At 48.6% G+C, this 17,102-nt stretch overlaps 1 protein-coding gene and 1 pseudogene across 3 annotated transcripts in view; one reads left to right on the top strand and one right to left on the bottom strand.

Moving 5' to 3' along the window:
• Nucleotides 1–17,102, top strand: part of Tnks (tankyrase) — a 110,677-nt gene that overhangs the window by 78,960 nt on the left and 14,615 nt on the right. For both annotated transcript variants that reach the window (XM_077688219.1, XM_077688218.1), the window contains 2 exons: nucleotides 9,332–9,440; nucleotides 14,586–14,742. In XM_077688219.1, the coding sequence (XP_077544345.1) occupies nucleotides 9,332–9,440; nucleotides 14,586–14,742 (266 nt within the window). The remainder of the gene's footprint in view (nucleotides 1–9,331; nucleotides 9,441–14,585; nucleotides 14,743–17,102) is intronic.
• On the bottom strand, nucleotides 1,461–6,133 carry LOC144156281 (THAP domain-containing protein 2-like; annotated as a pseudogene). The gene is made up of 3 exons (XR_013319734.1): nucleotides 2,170–6,133; nucleotides 1,815–2,013; nucleotides 1,461–1,486 (listed from the first exon to the last, which is right to left on the bottom strand). The product of XR_013319734.1 is annotated as a THAP domain-containing protein 2-like (transcript).

Below are 17,102 nucleotides of genomic sequence, written 5' to 3'. Positions count from 1 at the left end.
TACAGATCAGGAGTCCCACAAATCCGGTTTTCTTGAGGCTCTCGATCACTGGTTTTTCTTTTGCGTCCTTGAGTTTTGTTATGTACAATTCAGCCTTCTCAAAAAAGGTCCTCATGGACACCTCATTTGCCTTTCGCAGAGCTGCCTTGTACGACCTGCCAAACGGGTTTCTTGAGTTGAGGACATCAAAAAGACGGTCAAAAATCCGTATGAATTCAGCCGTAGCATGTGCGCCTTTGAATTGCCGAAGCTTTAACGTGGACTCGCAGAAGTCGAGTGCGTCTGCCACAAATGAACTGAGCGTTTGCACGGCAAGGCGAACTTTCATCTTTTGTTTTGCCCACTCAATATGAGCTCTTGTCAGCCTGTTCCCTAAGTGCAGTCCCTCATCCCGTTGCAACTTCTCGAGTTCTTCAATAAAGGACCACCTGACTTCTGATCCATTCAGGTCAACAAGGTGGTCTACAGACCCTAGGCAGTTTCGGATAAGCTTTAGCATGTGACATGCATCTAGAATTACAGACACCTTGTTTGGAGAGTCTGTTTGTTCTGTTGAACTGTTAAAGCTTGTGTCAAATTTAGGGGAGCTGTACTTAAGGTCAGCCCCTACGCACCGAGCCATAGTGAAGTTCGAGGTGGCACCATCAAATGTTAATGATGCTACTTCAACATCTGTTGACGAGAGTCTCGACAGACATTCTTGCGTTAGTGCAGCTCTTTCAGATCCAGAAAGAGACTCGATGAAGAAATACCCCAGAGGTATTTTTAGTCGCATATTCATGCCGACGAGCATAAAAACTCAGACATTTGTCGCTTCGGGCAGGCTATCATCGGAGATACCTGTTCCAAGATCGATGTAGCCTACCACTTTCTTCCCAACAAGCTGAACATGTTTTTTGATGGCCATGTCATCCATCATGAGTGCTGCGATCAGGGGCTTGTCCTGGCTTTTGGCTAAATTTTTAATAAAATCAAAAGCCTCAGAGGTAAAACCCGGATCACCATTTACAGATTTGTACCACTCACGCAACGTACGTTGCGAAGGCAAAGCGTTGTTAAATTTCGACCGCACATACTCATACGCTGCCGCAGAGTAGTAGTGCAGAGTGAGTGCGAATGCACGTAGCTCTGGGGGGTACATCTTGTTTGTTTTTTCATGGGCTCGGACAAGAAGCTGTTGAATTTCAGGTGAGAAAGTTGCTTCAAAGACCTCAAGGCCTTTTTCTGACAAAAGTTTCCTCTCTTTTAGCTCCTTGATCAAATTTTCTGACGCATCACACCGCTTGCTTAGTCTTCTTTTGGATTGCTGCAGTGTGTTAACTTTCTTCTTTAGTTGGAGAACCTCTTGTGCAGACTCCTCTGCCTTGGAACGGTACCAATCCTTAGCCGGCGAAGAAGGCTCAGATGGCATTTCAACCGCTGCCTCAGCACTGACGACAGGTGACAGCGCAGTCCGACACTTAGGGGCCTCTCGCTTTCTTTTCGCCTGCAAGAAAAAAAAAATCAGTTATGCCCCAAAGTTCAGAAGCCGGGTATAATGGTCCCACCCACTGCTTAGACTGGCTAGAAACGGGATTACTACCTCGGGAGATCTTTTTATAGTTTCGGTGCGGAAGTTTAGCGTGCCCATATTTATGCACGCACAGTGAAAAAAGAAAAAAAAAAGTTTGACAAGTAAGTGTACGTGATGCGCGCTTTGTCAGAGAGTGGTGTGATTTTGAACAGCACGTAGGAAACGAGAAACTGTGCCTACACATTCGGAAATCTATAGCCTATTTACCGTGGCGAAAATGTACATTCGTGATGGTACTCACTGGTTTCTGTAGATGCGCAGGGAACGCAGGAAAAATGGTAGGAATGCTCCCTGGTCGCAGTCTGGTCGTTTGGCCCGTCCTGTCAAAGCAGTTGGCTTCAAAGTGCTCCGAGCAGAGAACGTCCGCATTCTTAGGCGCCCAGCCATCTCTCCGAACAGCACGCTGCCATGCGTCACGCAGCGTCTTGTCTTTCGGAAACCTGCGGTACCACACGCACAAAATAGATTATTCAACTTCTACTCGCCAGCTAAAAAATGCTAATGAAAGTAAGTTTTCAGCTGAAACCGCGCTTCTCGAATGAGGTAGCGCGCCGAAGGAGACAAGCGATTGAAAGCGCTTTTTCCCGCGTACTTACACATGAAAAGTGATTCCTGGCTTCTGCTTCGCACGATTAGTGCAGCCGAAGGCGACACACGAGCTCACCATAACGTCCGGAATCGTGTCACATTCCTTTAGAACTGCACAAAATCCGCACAGAACAAAAGAACAAGGGACAAACGCGGCAACTGTTTTTCAGTGGCGCGAACGGCGGGGGCCCAAACGACCGACGGCACGTTTTTTGCCTGGAGCAACATGGCGGCCGTCGGCGTCACCAGAGGGCGGGCGCCTCCACTCCAGAAGATTTTTTTTAAACCTCCTTGGTTTTGGCCCTCGCTTGTTAATTCGGTTCGCCTTTGTTGTGAGGTAATTGCTAATTTTCGCCTGTAAACTTGGGGTTAGCTTTACTTATGTGGAGGATGGTCCAGCATTAACCCTTTGAGGGTCGATTTTTTTTTATTGCTGATTTAAATTCTTCTGGTGAATCTATTTCGAGAAAAAATGATCGTAATTTTTTTAGGGTGACCATAAAGTGACAAAAAAATCGTTTGTGTTGTTACATATATGTGGTTTATTCACAAGTAACACAAGACAAATTATAAATAAAAACGAGAGAGTAATAAGCCGGCACCATTTGAGAAATCAAGATCAGATAGACATCAGTTTCGCGGGTGCAAAAAGCGGGAAGCGCCCGGAGGACAATACCGAAACCAGCTGCTGCGTGCGCACGGGCACACGCGGCCGGATGCGGGAACGATAGATGGTGCACCGCTTATAAAATACAAAACAAAAGGAGAAAAGAGCCGCATCAGTTTCGCAGGCGACCTTGATCTGTGGCAGGCGCAAGAAGCGAGAGGCGCCCGTGTGCCTGGTGGGCGATACCCAGCGCGCCCTCTCGTTGTCCGATGCGCAAGCGATAGCCGGCACGCCGCTGAAGTAAATCATAAAAAAATAAAAAGAGCCCTCGGCGCAAGAAAAAAAATTTGACATATTTCCGAAGTGTGGCAGCACATGCCAAGCAAGAGAAGTTGGCAGAAAAGGCGCGCTTTTTAAAGATACAAGCAATGTCGTACATGTACGTCATTGACCATTTTGAAAGTGTTTGCCGATGCCGTACGTGTACGGCCGTGACCCTCAAAGGGTTAATTATGCCTTCTAACATGCTCTTGTTACGTAGTCTGCGGTGTGCTTTCGACGACCTTCGCAACCCTGTGGCGGGCGAAGACAAAACTATGTTCTGCTTTGCACACACTAAAACTGCCGTTTGATTGAAAAAATGCAAGCAAACGCCTTGTTTGATGGAATGCTGCAATGAGTTTAGGGTCCCTCGATGCCAGTACGGCGGAGATGCGTGTGAATCGAGGCACCCTATGTGAGTTTGCGTAACACTGCCATCTACCGGACATGAAGCGAAGCCTGTTATCTGATCCCCTTTAACGCAGCACACTCGCTGGGCCATGTAACTCCGCATATTGTAAATTTCCAGATATAGTACAAGAAAGAACTGCGTTGCTGGCTTTGAGTAGGTTCTGGTGCACAGTAGAATGCCTCATATAGAATATAAATAGATTAGACTTAATTGGGAGGGGGTGCTGGCACAGCAGCCTGTGCCATCTCCCTTCCAAACGGCCTTTCTGGCTGCTCCCAGCACTGCTTCCAAACTGATGCACCCTGTTCCACCCCTGGTGTAACGACACCATGAGGATGCACCTGCTGCCCCCTGTGTGACTACGTGTCATGTGATGCAACACAGCAGATGATGACAGCAAAAGCGCATCGGCTAGTGGCTCGCATGCTTAGTTGTTCGCCATTATGCCAGCCACCGCTTGGCGTTGTCGCATGACAGAACAGTAGTACAGTATAATCCCGCTACGACAAGCTCCGCTTCAGTTAAATTTCCGCTTTGACGAAATATTTCCAATTCCCCGTCACCTAGCCATAGAAGTCAATGCAACAAGATCCTCGCCACAACAAACCATTTCTCTGGCTTGCTTTCGCTTCAACGAAATTTGCGCTCATTGGGACTGGGTTTTAACATTTACTTCACTATAAGCTAAGCATAATGCCAGCTATCTGTAACTTTTTATGCAATCAAGGCGTTTAGTTTCCCCGAAAATGTGTGCCGTGCACCCACGTTACCATTCATAAACAATAAACTCGTAGACGGACGCTATTGTTTGATGGTGATAATGATGTGGCTGGCCGTCTTTACATGAGGCGTGGGCCCGGTTCGCCAAGCCGGAGCTACAGCCAGTCTGTGTCCAGTTGAAATGGCGCAAATGTGCTCTGCTGGTAGTGCGGCGCCATATGCATTGTGAGCAGCTGTCATTACAGTTTTCCTTTCACAACTCTTTAAAGGCAAAATAAAAAATAATGTTTTGGCGTTTAGTCTTGAACCTGCATCATTCTGCGGGTTTGTGTCACGAGCGCATGCTGGCAATACAGCAAAAGCTCCTTAATTCGGATCTCACGGGACCGGGAAAAATGTCCAAATTATCCTAATGCCGAATTAATGAATGAACAGGAAAAACAACATTAAAATCACGTTGAAGAAGCATACCTTTATTTGCTGAAGTATTTTGTAATAGTCGTCTGCCTTTTCGCGCAGATTCCGGCTGATATCTGAAGGCCTGAAGAATCTGTTGTTCATTTTTCACGTACGTTCCCAACGTGCTCCATTTCACGTTGTACTTGGTCATAACGTGCTGTCGCGATTTGCCGTTCTTCAAAGCTTGCAAAACTTCCACTTTAGTCGCCAAGTTCTTGGCTTCGTACTTCTGCCGCTTTGCCGGCGTTGCCATCACTGTAGCGCACGATGGTGGTGGCATGCAAACGCAGTGGAGCGAAGAAAGAAGACACCAGCATTCGGTGACGCTGCGATCGCTCCCACTAGTTGATGACGATGGCGATGCCTCTCAGGTTTCGGTTTCACTCCAGTGGTGCCAGCGCTGCTAATTTACCACACTTGTGTGTAGCGGCAGCCGTCAGCCTGTTGTACCTAGAGGCACAGGCTGAGGCATTTAATTATTTTATGTTCTTTTTAATCTGCCTCACAATATCCATGTCCGAATTAAGCGGTGCGGGGCTGAGTTCTGACGAATTAACGAAGGTTTGGTCCCATAGACTAACATGCGCTTTGGCCGGAACCGATAGATCCGTCCGAATTATCCGAATTTCCAATTAGCGGGTGTCGAATTAACAAGCTTTTACTGTATATGCAAGCGTGGGCGGCTTGCGTGCCAAGGTCAATTGCCGCCATGCCTGCTCAGAGGTTAAGATAACGGCACAGCTCCTGCCACAAGCGAAAGGGGGGGGCTTCCAACGGCCTAGCAGCTATCCGATAGTGATCAGCTCGGTAGATACTGTATCAGCCGATGAGAGACGACACGCACACCCAAGTGGTTGAGCAGCAAAGAGGAAGCTTTATTGTTTCGACGGTTTATATACCCCCCGACCCATAGTTGCTGTTTCCAGCTACGCTGCCGCCAGTGTAGCCTGATACATCTTCCTTCCTTTTAAGAATTACGGAATTTGGTTGAACCGCTCGTCATAGTCAAGCTTGACGCGGGGCTTTCGAGGTCTGGTAGATCTCCTTGGTACAGGCCGTGACTGTTGTGTAGGAGTGGTGACCCCTAGCAAGGATTGGGCAAGATGGTCTACATCTTCTGGGTTCGGTACTGGCTGGCTGGGTTCGAGCAGCTTGAGGATTTCCTGCTGTGGCGGAATGCTGGAGTCGGTGTCGCTCAAGGTGTCGTCTAGGGACTCCTCTGTACGAAGCAGGTGTCTCCTGTTCCTGCGAAAGCAACGGCCAGTATCAGTTACCAGGCGGTACGAGCGGGGTGAGCATTCCTCCAACACCCGGGCTTTGGGGTTCCATCCCACATCGCTCTGTAAACGAACTACGTCACCAGGTTGCAGTTGCGAGAGATGACAGCCCTGCATTATCTGCTTGTGCTTTTTCACTTGAGTCCCCCTTGCCTTTCCAAAGTGGAGAAGCCTAGTCCTAAGGCTCCTGCCCATGAGTAGTTCGCTGGGTGACCATCCGTCCTCCAAGGGCATTGTTCTATAGTTCAGCAGACCCAGCTAGTGATCATCACTAGTCAGAGCACATTTACGCAAGATGCGTTTTGCCACTTGCACGCCCTTTTCTGCGAGGCCATTAGACTGGGGATAACGAGGACTTGACGTAACATGACGGAACTTATATTTGGCCACAAACTGACTGAACTCGGGCGAGGTGAATTGAGGGCCATTGTCCGAATTCACCTCCACTGGAATGCCATGACGGGAAAAGATTGCCTTCAGCTTATCTACGACTTCTGCCGCAGTTGCGTTCTGCAACTTTTCTAGCTCCAAAAGTTTGACTGTGCGTCGTATACCACAAGATAGGTCTGATGGGCATACTCAAGTAGGTCAACACCTACCCTGCTCCATGGGTGTTTGGGTACCTCACGAATCCGGAATGGCTCCTGTGGCAGTTTATAAGCAAGTGCCTTGCACGCTGAGCATCTGTTGGCAAAGGCCACAATGTCCGCATTCATCCCCGGCCAAAACATGAGTTGCCTTGCTCTAGCTTTACACATGGAGATGCCCAGGTGACCTTCGTGCAACCGTTTTAGCATGTCTCACTGGCTGGGTCTGCTTGGAGGACGGACGGTCACCCAGCGAACTACTCATGGGCAGGAGGCTTAGGACTAGGCTTCCCGACTTTGGAAAGGCAAGGGGGACTCAAGTGAAAAAGCACAAGCAGATAATGCAGGGCTGTCGTCCCTCGCAACTGCAACCTGGTGACGTAGTTCGTTTACAGAGCGATGTGGGATGGAACCCCAAAGCCCGGGTGTTGGAGGAATGCTCACCCCGCTCGTACCGCCTAGTAATTGATACTGGCCGTTGCTTTCACTTTAGGTTCTGGTTTAGCTCCCGCGGATCCATGCACACTCTGAGCGAGCCATCCTTTTTCCTTATCAACACGAGTGGGCTTACCCATTCGCTGGGGCCGGGAACTTTGCGTATAATGCCCTCCTTTTCCATGCGATCCAGCTCCGATTTCAGTGGCGTCCTCAGGGTTTGGGGCACACGCCGTGCTGGCTGGACTATTGGCTGGGCTCCCTCGCGCAGAGTCAGATGGTAGGGGCGGCCCAAACAACCAGTTCCTGAGAACATGTCCGGAAACTGACTAACAATGTCTTCCTCCTTGACAGAGTCGACTCTCGATACTAAGCCGAGTTTTTCGCTAGTTTCCAGGCCAAGCAGGGCTTGATGTCCATTCTTGACCACGAAGAAGTCCACTGGCGCTGTGGTGCCGTTCATCTTCAGCTGGAGAGTAACCAGGCCTATGTGCTTGATTATGCCTCCCGTGTAGCTTCGAAGTGTTGCTGGGCTGGGCCGGACAGAAGCATTCTTGCTGAGCTTCCTGTACAGCGAATAGGGCAACAGGTTGGCCTGCGACCCGGTGTCGACTTTTAAGGAGAGTTTGCCTGTTGCACCCACACCAACCGTAACAAGCCACTCTGGACGCGACGCAATCGTACACACTCCAACATCCAGGATGTCAAACTCCCCTGACGACTCGTCACTGGCAGTGTTCTCTTGGCACGAGCTAGCTGTTTTCCCACGCGCTTGGTCCGTTGAGGTTATGCAGCAGCTCTGCCGGCTCTCGGGCTTTGCAGGGCAGCGGGCAACAAAATGATTGCTCTTACCGCACCGAAAGCACGTTTTCCCGAAGGCTGGGCAGGCTCGGTCATCGTGCAGTGTGTTACACCTTGTGCATCTTGAGCGCCGGACCCTGTGCTTTTCCGGCCGCATGGCATCGACACACTTCTCCGGCCGCACGACGTCTACGCACTTCTCTTGATCATTCCATACCATGTTTTGCCTATCTGCGGCTTCCGTTGCTTGACAAAGGCGAACGGCTGTTTCCAGCGTCAGATCCGTTTCCTTGAGCAGCTTTGTTCGCAGCTTTTTGTCACGGATTCCGTAGACGACCTGGTCCCTCAACATAGACTCGGCCATACTTGAAAAACCGCAAGACTGAACCTTGATTTTCAGGTCACGAAGAAATTGCTCAAAGGGCTCACCTTACGCTTGCTGCCTTGTTCGGAACACGTAGCGCTCGTAGATCTCATTTTTCTCTGGGACACAGTACTCCTCGAACTTTTTCACTACCACATCGTAGTCGTCACGGGACTCTCCGTCGGAAAACGTGAAGGTGTTGTACACCTCAAGCGCCTCTTCGCCGGCAACGTGCAGGAGCAGCGCGACTTTCTCGGCGGGCTTTTTGTGGAGAATCCGGTCGCTAACATGAAGATGTCGAGGCGCTGCTGGAATCGCGTCCAGTTTACCTTGAGGTTGCCCGAGCACACGAGCGGTGGCGGCTGACGTAGTGCATCCATTTTTGCAAAGGTGTCCGAAGCGGGGTTACAACATTACGGCGATAATTCGGCTGTCGGCTGTGCCATGTATCAGCCGATGAGAGACGACACGCACACCCAAGTGGTTGAGCAGCAAAGAGGAAGCTTTATTGTTTCGACGGTTTATATACCCCCCGACCCATAGTTGCTGTTTCCGGCTACGCTGCCGCCAGTGTAGCCTGATACAGATATGTTTTGCAGTATGTTTTGTTTTGCGACTGCATTTCTTGAACCCCCCCTGTAATGCGCTCTTGACGTGCAGGTAAAAAAGAAGTAGCCATTGGTACTTTCGTTATCTGAATAAACACGGCATAATTGCATGTCGCTCCTTTTCCTAAGCATTGCATTATGCGGTCCATGATGCGGATAATATGCGGGGCTGTTTTTCTTGCCCTTTCGTGGTGTGTTAGGGCAGATTTTGCCTCAAGGAATTTCTGCTTCAGAGGAATTTTTCGCATGTCTTGTCAATTTTGTTGTAGCAGGATCCGACTGTATCCTGTGAATGGCCACAGGCTAATTTCATTGCAGGGTTTCTCTCTCTCTCTCTCTCTCTCTCTCTCTCTCTCTCTCTCTCTCTCTCTCTCTCTCTCTCTCTCTCTCTCTCTCTCTCTCTCTCTCTCTCTCTCTCTCTCTCTCTCTCTCTCTCTCTCTCTCTCTGTGTGTGTGTGTGTGTGTGTGTGTGTGTGTGTGTGTGTGTGTGTGTGTGTGTGTGTGTGTGTGTGTGTGTGTTTAGGGTTGCTTTGAAATAAACAAGTAAATGAGTGCGCTTTGTCTCTCCTCCCGTTGTAGGCATCTACTTTGCAGAAAACTCGTCCAAAAGCAACCAGTATGTCTATGGCACCTGTGGAGGAACGGGCTGCCCGATACACAAAGATCGCTCCTGCTACATCTGCCACAGGCAAGTGCTGTTCGGAAGAGACGAGGGTTCAGTGGCTCCCGCTGCTTGTAGCCTTGGCTACACCTAGGGGACAGTCCAAATGTTGGCTGTGGTGTGCACGCTGTTGTTTTATTCTGGCATTGCACGCATGGCAGGTGTATCTGCAAGCGTCGTGTTTCCGACCCAAGAGTCGTTGCGCCGACGAAGTTGTGATGTGCCTTTGTTCCCCTGTTGGTGACTGTGCATGCTTCGCCTGGGCCCAGTGGTAGCACAACTCTTTTCTTACTCCGTGGTTGGCTGGTGGAGAAGCTTGGTGTGAGGGTGTGGCGCTTGCATCGTTGCCTCTGCGTCCACCACCGAGTTGTGACCGAGTGTTAGCGGGCTCCCCGCAGCAGCAGCAGCAGCAGCAGCAGCAGCTCCCAGCCCTTGACATTTCTTGACCGGGCCTCTCCATGAGCCCTGCTCTAGCCTGTGAGCTCAAGGGGCTGAAAAATGGCGTGTGCGCTCTTGCGGCCTCCACCCAGGCCGCCCTCCTTGACAACGCATGGGGCGAAGCGCAAGTTGCCATGGAAACCCAAGGCGATGCCTCCCCACTTGGGTTGGCAAGGTTCGCACAGGTCCTTGAAAACCTTGAAAAGCCTTGAATTTAGAAGTGTAAATTTCAAGGCCTGGAAAATCCTGGAATTTTTAAAGGGTCCTTGAAAATCCTTGATTTTTCTGGAGAGAACCAATGGCCCTATCTTTTCACAAGAATTTAAAGTGTTCGTCGTGAATTTTAGGTGCTACAAATGTAAAGAAACATTGTAACAATCAAGTTTCAGTGTATTGCGTGAAATTACGAGTTGTGGATTCTCATTATTACGAGGCAACATTGGGAGCAGCACTCCTCAATAGAATTCATGTCACGATACAATCTCGTGAAAGCCGGCTTCTGTTCTCTATCTTGCATGTTCCATTTAGTCTGTGGACGGCCTTGTGTTGCATGTTTGCTGTGCCTTATACGCTCCATGTGCGTTTGCTTTTACGTGCAAATGGTGGACGTGTACATAGTTCATCCTGCCTTGCAGCAACACTTGCTGAGTTAATTTCAGCTGATACTCTTGCTGACAAAGCAGGAGATGCAGGCAACATTAACTAACTTTTGAAATCAAACAGCTTGAGCAAAACACCAAGAAAAAAGAAAAACCTTTAAATATAAACTATGAAAAAAAAAATAATAAACCTGGGTGAGCATTCAGGAACCCATAGCGCCTATCTAAATGTGCAATAATGTTCTTAGGTATTAGGCAATATCAAAATTTCGCATTTTGTTGAGAAAGTTATAAATAATCCCAGATAAAACATAAGGGACCTTGAAAATGTGTTTTCTGGTCCTTGAAAGTCCTTGAAAACCCTTGAATTTTTGCTTTTGAAGCCCGTACGAACCCTGGGTTAAGCCCCACTCCTTGTTCAAACAAGGAGCTCCTCATCTGCGGCTGTGAAACAAACCTTTTTGTGGGCAGCAAAACCCCATATTTGACATGGTCTGGTTGTCCTCTGTCAGGTGTATTGGCTTACAAGGACTAGCTACAGAGCTCTTTCAGAAATGGCGTAAAGCTAAGTTAAAATAAGAGGGAAAGGCCTGCCTCTGTTTCTATCAAGCCCTAGCCACATAGACACGAAAACAAGCGTGGCGCGAGCGTCGGCGTCGTTCGGCGGCAACGCGCGGACACGGAGGAGAGGGCGAGTAACCGCATGAGACCGGCAAAGTCACGTGCCAGCCGCTGCGTCGGCATGCGTTGCTGGACGTGTTAGTATCAACCATGCCATCCTGTTTCAGTCGCGTACGAGCAGTTATTATTGATTGTCATAGTGCAGTTATCAAAACCCTAGCCTTGGGGGAAAAAAAAAAAACTCACTTGGCCGTCTTTATTCATTGCTAAGTGTGTTTGCGGGCACATATTGAAATGCTGCGAAATGTATTTCAAGTCATCACCTTCAAATCTGAATAAAATAAGATAGCATGATAAACGAAGATGCACTTCGCACAACTTCTTTACTTGCTACTTCATTTAACGTTCACATTATGTGCTGACTGCAGGTTCATGAATTCAAGGTGTAAGCAAAACAAATTTCAGTGCTGCCTTGATGCTGAGGTTACCATAGAACATCATTTGTAGATAAAAAGGCAAGGTACTCTGGCACCCTTTGTTTACCGTGTGTATCAGTGGTATGGTTGGTATGGTGGCTAGCCATACCGGTGGCATGAGCGGCAGGGTAGCTGATTTAACTGTCGGATAAATTAAGCGTAATTAACAATGTTGAACATGGGGAAAAACAGGCTCACATTGCCAGAGGTACAGGCCTGTCTAAGCAGACGGTCCGCTCTATCGTCGAGAACAAGGCCGCTGCCGATAAACGCGACTCCGGTGAGATTGAAAACAGGGCTATCGAATACTCGAAGTGGTGCACTCGGAGGCGAGTCTGCCCTCGTCAGTTTTTTTTTATGTAAGAAAAAACTCCGGTTCAGTGAAGTTCGGCTTTTATTATTCCCACGCATGCATCGTTCCCGTTCCGTTCACTGAAAAAGGTAAGAAATGCCTCAAGTAGGAGGGTGTTCCTCATCCATTGTGTGCAATCTGCCGGTAACCGTGCGCAGTCCAACTGGTCTAACTTTCGATTTTACAGCTGTCCGTCATCAGATTATTTCAATACAGCTGTTTTCAATACAGTGTGGAGCTCGTGGAGAGTGCGTGCTGGGAAGTTGGCTGGTGCTCACGTCTCTCCTCGCCCTGTCGTCTCCTAGCGTCCTGTGGTTCCGTGCTCTGTGGCTTGGCTGCTTCTGTCTGGGGACAAAACCCGTACCACATTGCGTTTGTTGGCAAACTTGTTAATCAAAATGAACGACGAACATTTCCCAGCTACAGAAAACGAATTCCAGCAGCTTGAGTTCTGCATGGCTGCAAAGCTGTCTACGCCAGGGTCTCTCCACGGGTAAAATGCTGACCTTCATTGGCAAGGAGGCAACAAGTCTTGACCAAATATTGCGGGCACCCCACTGACATCGACAAAGCACATGAATGGGCTACAGGGCTTGCAAAACAAAGCGTAAGAAACCTGGCCATCGGTGTCAGTCTCAAAACTCAAGTCCCTTAATTCCACAGTGCCCACAGACGCTGCTGCTTGTAGCATCACTGAAATTGGTTGGGGATGCAGTAGAATTGTGAGGTTTGCGGTGTTTCTGAGTGCACACGGCCATCTTGCTCTTCAACTATGGCGCCATTTTCCTTTTTGTGGCAGGTTTAAAAATCATTGCCCCCACCCACAGAAAATACAGAAAACAAGAGTGTACCTCTTCTGCAAAGTGGCAGGTGGCACCAGGCGTCCTGAGAGCGTCGTGGAAGGTTCCGAAATCGCCCTTTAAAGGGACACTGAAGGGATTTGTAACGTTGCGGGATTACCAGCGGAAATTTTAGTCCGGAGTCCCTAGGCCATGTTTTGACCACTCTGGGTGTGTTAACGCGAATTTATTTAGTAGAAAAATCGATTCGAAAATGCTGCTTAACTTCGCGAAAGGCAGTATCTCCCCTGCAGCAGCCTCGCTGTTAGAGAAGACCACTAACCAAAGAAAAATTCTTTTGGTATGGACTCCGGCCCACTGCGGTCTACAGGGGAATGAACTGGCCCACGCAACCGCTCGAGCTCTGGTCAACCGAGCTGTGTTGCCTACGACGCCACCACAGCCACCATCATCCCCACACGAGACCTCGCAGGAAAGCCAAGAGCAAGCACACGTTATTAGATCTCACAAAGACAGGCTAGTCACACACAGGGATATGATAAATCACTAGAGGTTATCCAGATGCAAATATCCACCGGCCCACCACACTCTTTCCAGGAAAGAGGCAGTCACGTGGCGTCGGTTGCAGACAAGCACTTTTCCAAGCCCTGTTTCCCTCAACCGCTGCTATCCAGTCCTTTACTCAAACCTCTGCACTTATGCAACAGCAGAGCCGACCTACACCACATGATATGGTCCTGTCATGAGCTCCAAAAAAAATGTGACTTGCTATAATAGCAAATACAATGTAAATACACTTAAAAGATACAAAATTAAGACTGCAGAACAATGGGAGACTGTTACGCTCAGCTCCCCACCGGCGCCACAACTCACAGCAGTCCGGATGGCCGAAGCCACCGCAAGGATCCAAGGAATCCTGGTTGATGGCTGAGAGAGGGAGACCGCCCAAGTCGTCTACCCTTCAGAACCCATCTCGGGCATCAAATAGTCATTTCTCTCTCTCTCTGCATCCTCGCCCATTTGCTGTGGCGTTTTCATGTGACATCAGGAAAAATGACGCTACTGCACAGCTCGCCGACCTTACGACAGAGTCAGTTGGCTCAGCGTTTAGTCCGCCGGGCGCCGATGGGTCGTCACAATTCGCTCGCTCAGTTGAAACTAAGCCATGGCAAGTTTATGAATGGAAAAATGTGCCTATCTTTAGTTTGTTAGTTTGTACACTATCAAGCTCAAGTCCAGGTCGCTCCACACAAGCACTGCGCGAGCACACATGCGACGCTTCGCTGACTGGTACGCCAGTAGGAAAATCGAAGACCAATGGAAGGCGGGAGAAGAGTCACCGAAGCTAATGTAGGTACTAAGGAAATAAAATCAACTGAAACTTTTTACCCTAGAGCGCAAAACTAGGGAGCAGGAAGCACTTTTTTGCGCTGGGTGAACAAGCGCTGCCGTCAGCAGCACGACCACACATCCGCGAACGTCCAATCACGTAGCACCTTTACCTGACATCACTGCGGTTAGTTGCTGCAGCCACCGCAAATGGCGCGTGGCAGTTTTTCTTCTTTCAGGCGTTATAAAATAAATACCGCCTTCTCGTTTGGATAAACGATGAAAAGTGCGTTAATTTGAGCCAGTCTATGCAGGGCAAGCAAAAACAGGAGTTTGAGTTTGGCAAATTCACTTCAGTGTGCCTTTCAATTTCTCTATTGCGCGCTGTCGACATTCTGTGGGCGAAAAGAGATGATCAGTTGCCTTATGGGAAGTAGGCGAAGAGGTGAATTGTGTCGCGCTGTTGTGGGGTGGCAGGGACTCGAGCTGATCCTAGCATTATCCTCGCCAAAGCACCAGTTGTGTGTGCGTGCCAGTCATTGTGTGTCCTTCCGCAGGCAAATGCTGTTGTGCCGAGTGACGCTGGGCAAGTCCTTCCTGCAGTTCAGTGCCATGAAGATGGCGCATGCCCCACCCGGCCACCACTCAGTCATTGGGCGGCCAAGCGTGGGGGGCCTCTCATACCCCGAGTACGTCGTCTACCGGGGCGAACAGGTACGAGTGCCTGCCTGCTGGTAGGCAAAAGTGGGACTCTCCCGTAGCCCTCGAGAGACGCTTCGGTAGCTGACATCACAAATAATGCATTGCCAGGAGTGAGGCAGCTGCACCAATCGCGGCATTTTTACACAGTCCTTTGCCTGAGCCAGGCCACACCATGAGCGTGAAATTAACCTCTGTGCGAAGGTGCACCAGAACCATGCGAAATCAAGATACACTTTTGGCAGCTTTTAAAAGTGTCAACTGAAGGCCAAATTGGCCACACGTCACTGCCTCCCTGCTAGCGGTAGTGAACTATCAGCAGATTCACCATCATGAGGTGGTGTGGCCATCGTTGCCTGGAAATTTTCATCCTGTCACGCCATCTGCCTGGACAACATCCTGCAAGCTGTTTCCATTCCAAAAATAATTTTTTATGGGTTAATAATAGTGTGTTCGCTCTACATTCCACCTGATTATCAGCTGTAGAGCCCTGAGGCTATGATAGATCAGCTGCCTGAACCATTCATTCTAGTAGGTGACATCAATGCATGCAACCCACCCTGAAGCTTAGGTGCCTGACGTCACCTCATCGAAAAGTTTCTCACATCCTCAGGAGCATGCCTATTCACAGGGGTGAGACAGCTGCGCGTAGTGCGCAGATTTGGTACAAATTTGTTTTCCTGAGCCAGGCTGCTCCAAAAGCTTGAAAATTGGTAAAATTGCGCCAAACTGCTCCAAAACCGCCAACGATTTTAATGCTCCCATCAGTTTCATGGGGAAAAATGCTTACTGACCGCATAATATCCATTACCCCCCAAGTTGATGCTGTTTGTAAAAATTAATTGATTGATCATTCAATAAAAAACCCGCATAAAATGGTCCCCGAAATAGTTTTTTCGGAAGTGACAATGTCGGGTTGCACATGTTATATCTGTACATTTTTAAAGCTTTCCCATCGAAAATCATTGCAAAGTCCTGTATAAAAATACTAATGTTTACTGAGGCGACAAAACTTGTTCAAGTTAATGACAAAACGGAAATTTTCTGAGCGCCGTATCTCCGGAACGACATTACGTACGGATGCGGGGCGCCGCCATCTTGGTATGGTGAAGATCAGAAAACATGGCCAGCGGGCGAAGCAGTTGCTCGTAGTTCAGGCTAGTTCACTCTAGTTCAGGCAGACCGCTCTTTGCAGATTTCTACTGTGCTTTTGGTTATGGGGGTGGCTAGGTTTACATTTAGTTGGTTGATCTGTTACGGGAAGTTGCGCCACTCGAAAGGTGGAGCTCATAAAAAACAACGCGGTGCCCGCGAATTCGCCGCGTTTTGTGTGAGGCACGGTGCGCGCTTGAAGTGAAATTTCGGACTCATTGCGTTGTTATTAAACGCGGAGTTATTGCTGCCTTTGACAGCGAGCTTGCGAGCGGCGGAAATGGGACGGTCAACACTTCAAAAGGGGCGGTGCAGGCTACATCACCGCAAAATGTTCAAGCAGTATCCGATAGCGGCACGGGCTATTATTGCATGCTAGTTAATAATGGTTTATCTATCTGAAGTGAAATTTAATGCCAAAAGGGAGATGGCTAAACATATCAACGTTCTCAAATTACGATCGATCGTAGTGAACGTGCACCTTAGTGTTTGAAATGGAAAAGTTGGTGGGGTGCGACGACTGTCATCTCGCTTTGCGCAACATTTGCCATGGCTCTACACTTGTGCTTAAAGTCGAGTCTGGGATTACAAAAATAATAATTTCGGCATTCCCATGATAATAAAAACGCCTTACGATTGCTTAGTTTTTTAATTCGATATTTTCAACGGAATTCCATGCTATCTATACATAGAGCCTAAGAATTTAAAAATGGTTTGTAACAAGGTAGTGCATTTGATACCTCGTGGTACTCTGGTAGAAAAACTTTATGAAAAGGCTGTTTTAGTGTTATATACGTTCAAAACCGATGAAAAAGTGCTCTTTTCCCCCCGAGTTGCCAAAAATTTGATTTTTGGGGCACCTAAGGTGACATAATAAATGTCGTTAACTGCTCCAAACCAAGGTTCTTCTGCTCCGAAATCGAGATTTCGCTGCTCCAAAAACTGCTCCCAAACTTGATTCAGCTGTCTCACCCCTGCAGTTGCGGCAACAGTCTGAACCCGGCCTTACACAAACAGTGAGATGCTTACGACGCGAGAGGGACACAGGCAGTTCCATGTTTATTGGCAAGAACAAAGCTTGGATCCGCCAGAGATTAATTTAGCTAATTGGCTAGGACATATGCTCTAACGCAAATTACGATTGCTCAAACCCAGCCCAAATCATCGAAAATTTTGTTGAAGCGAAAGCAAGCCAGACAAGTGGTTCGTTGTGGCGAGGACTT

This window comes from Haemaphysalis longicornis, unplaced genomic scaffold, assembly GCF_048455015.1.
Source record: "Haemaphysalis longicornis isolate Haplotype H1 unplaced genomic scaffold, Haemaphysalis longicornis Haplotype H1 scaffold_1, whole genome shotgun sequence".
In the NCBI taxonomy this organism is placed as follows: Eukaryota; Metazoa; Arthropoda; class Arachnida; order Ixodida; family Ixodidae; genus Haemaphysalis; species Haemaphysalis longicornis.
Note: the sequence above shows the minus strand (reverse complement) of the source record. Positions and strands in the feature narration are given on the sequence as shown.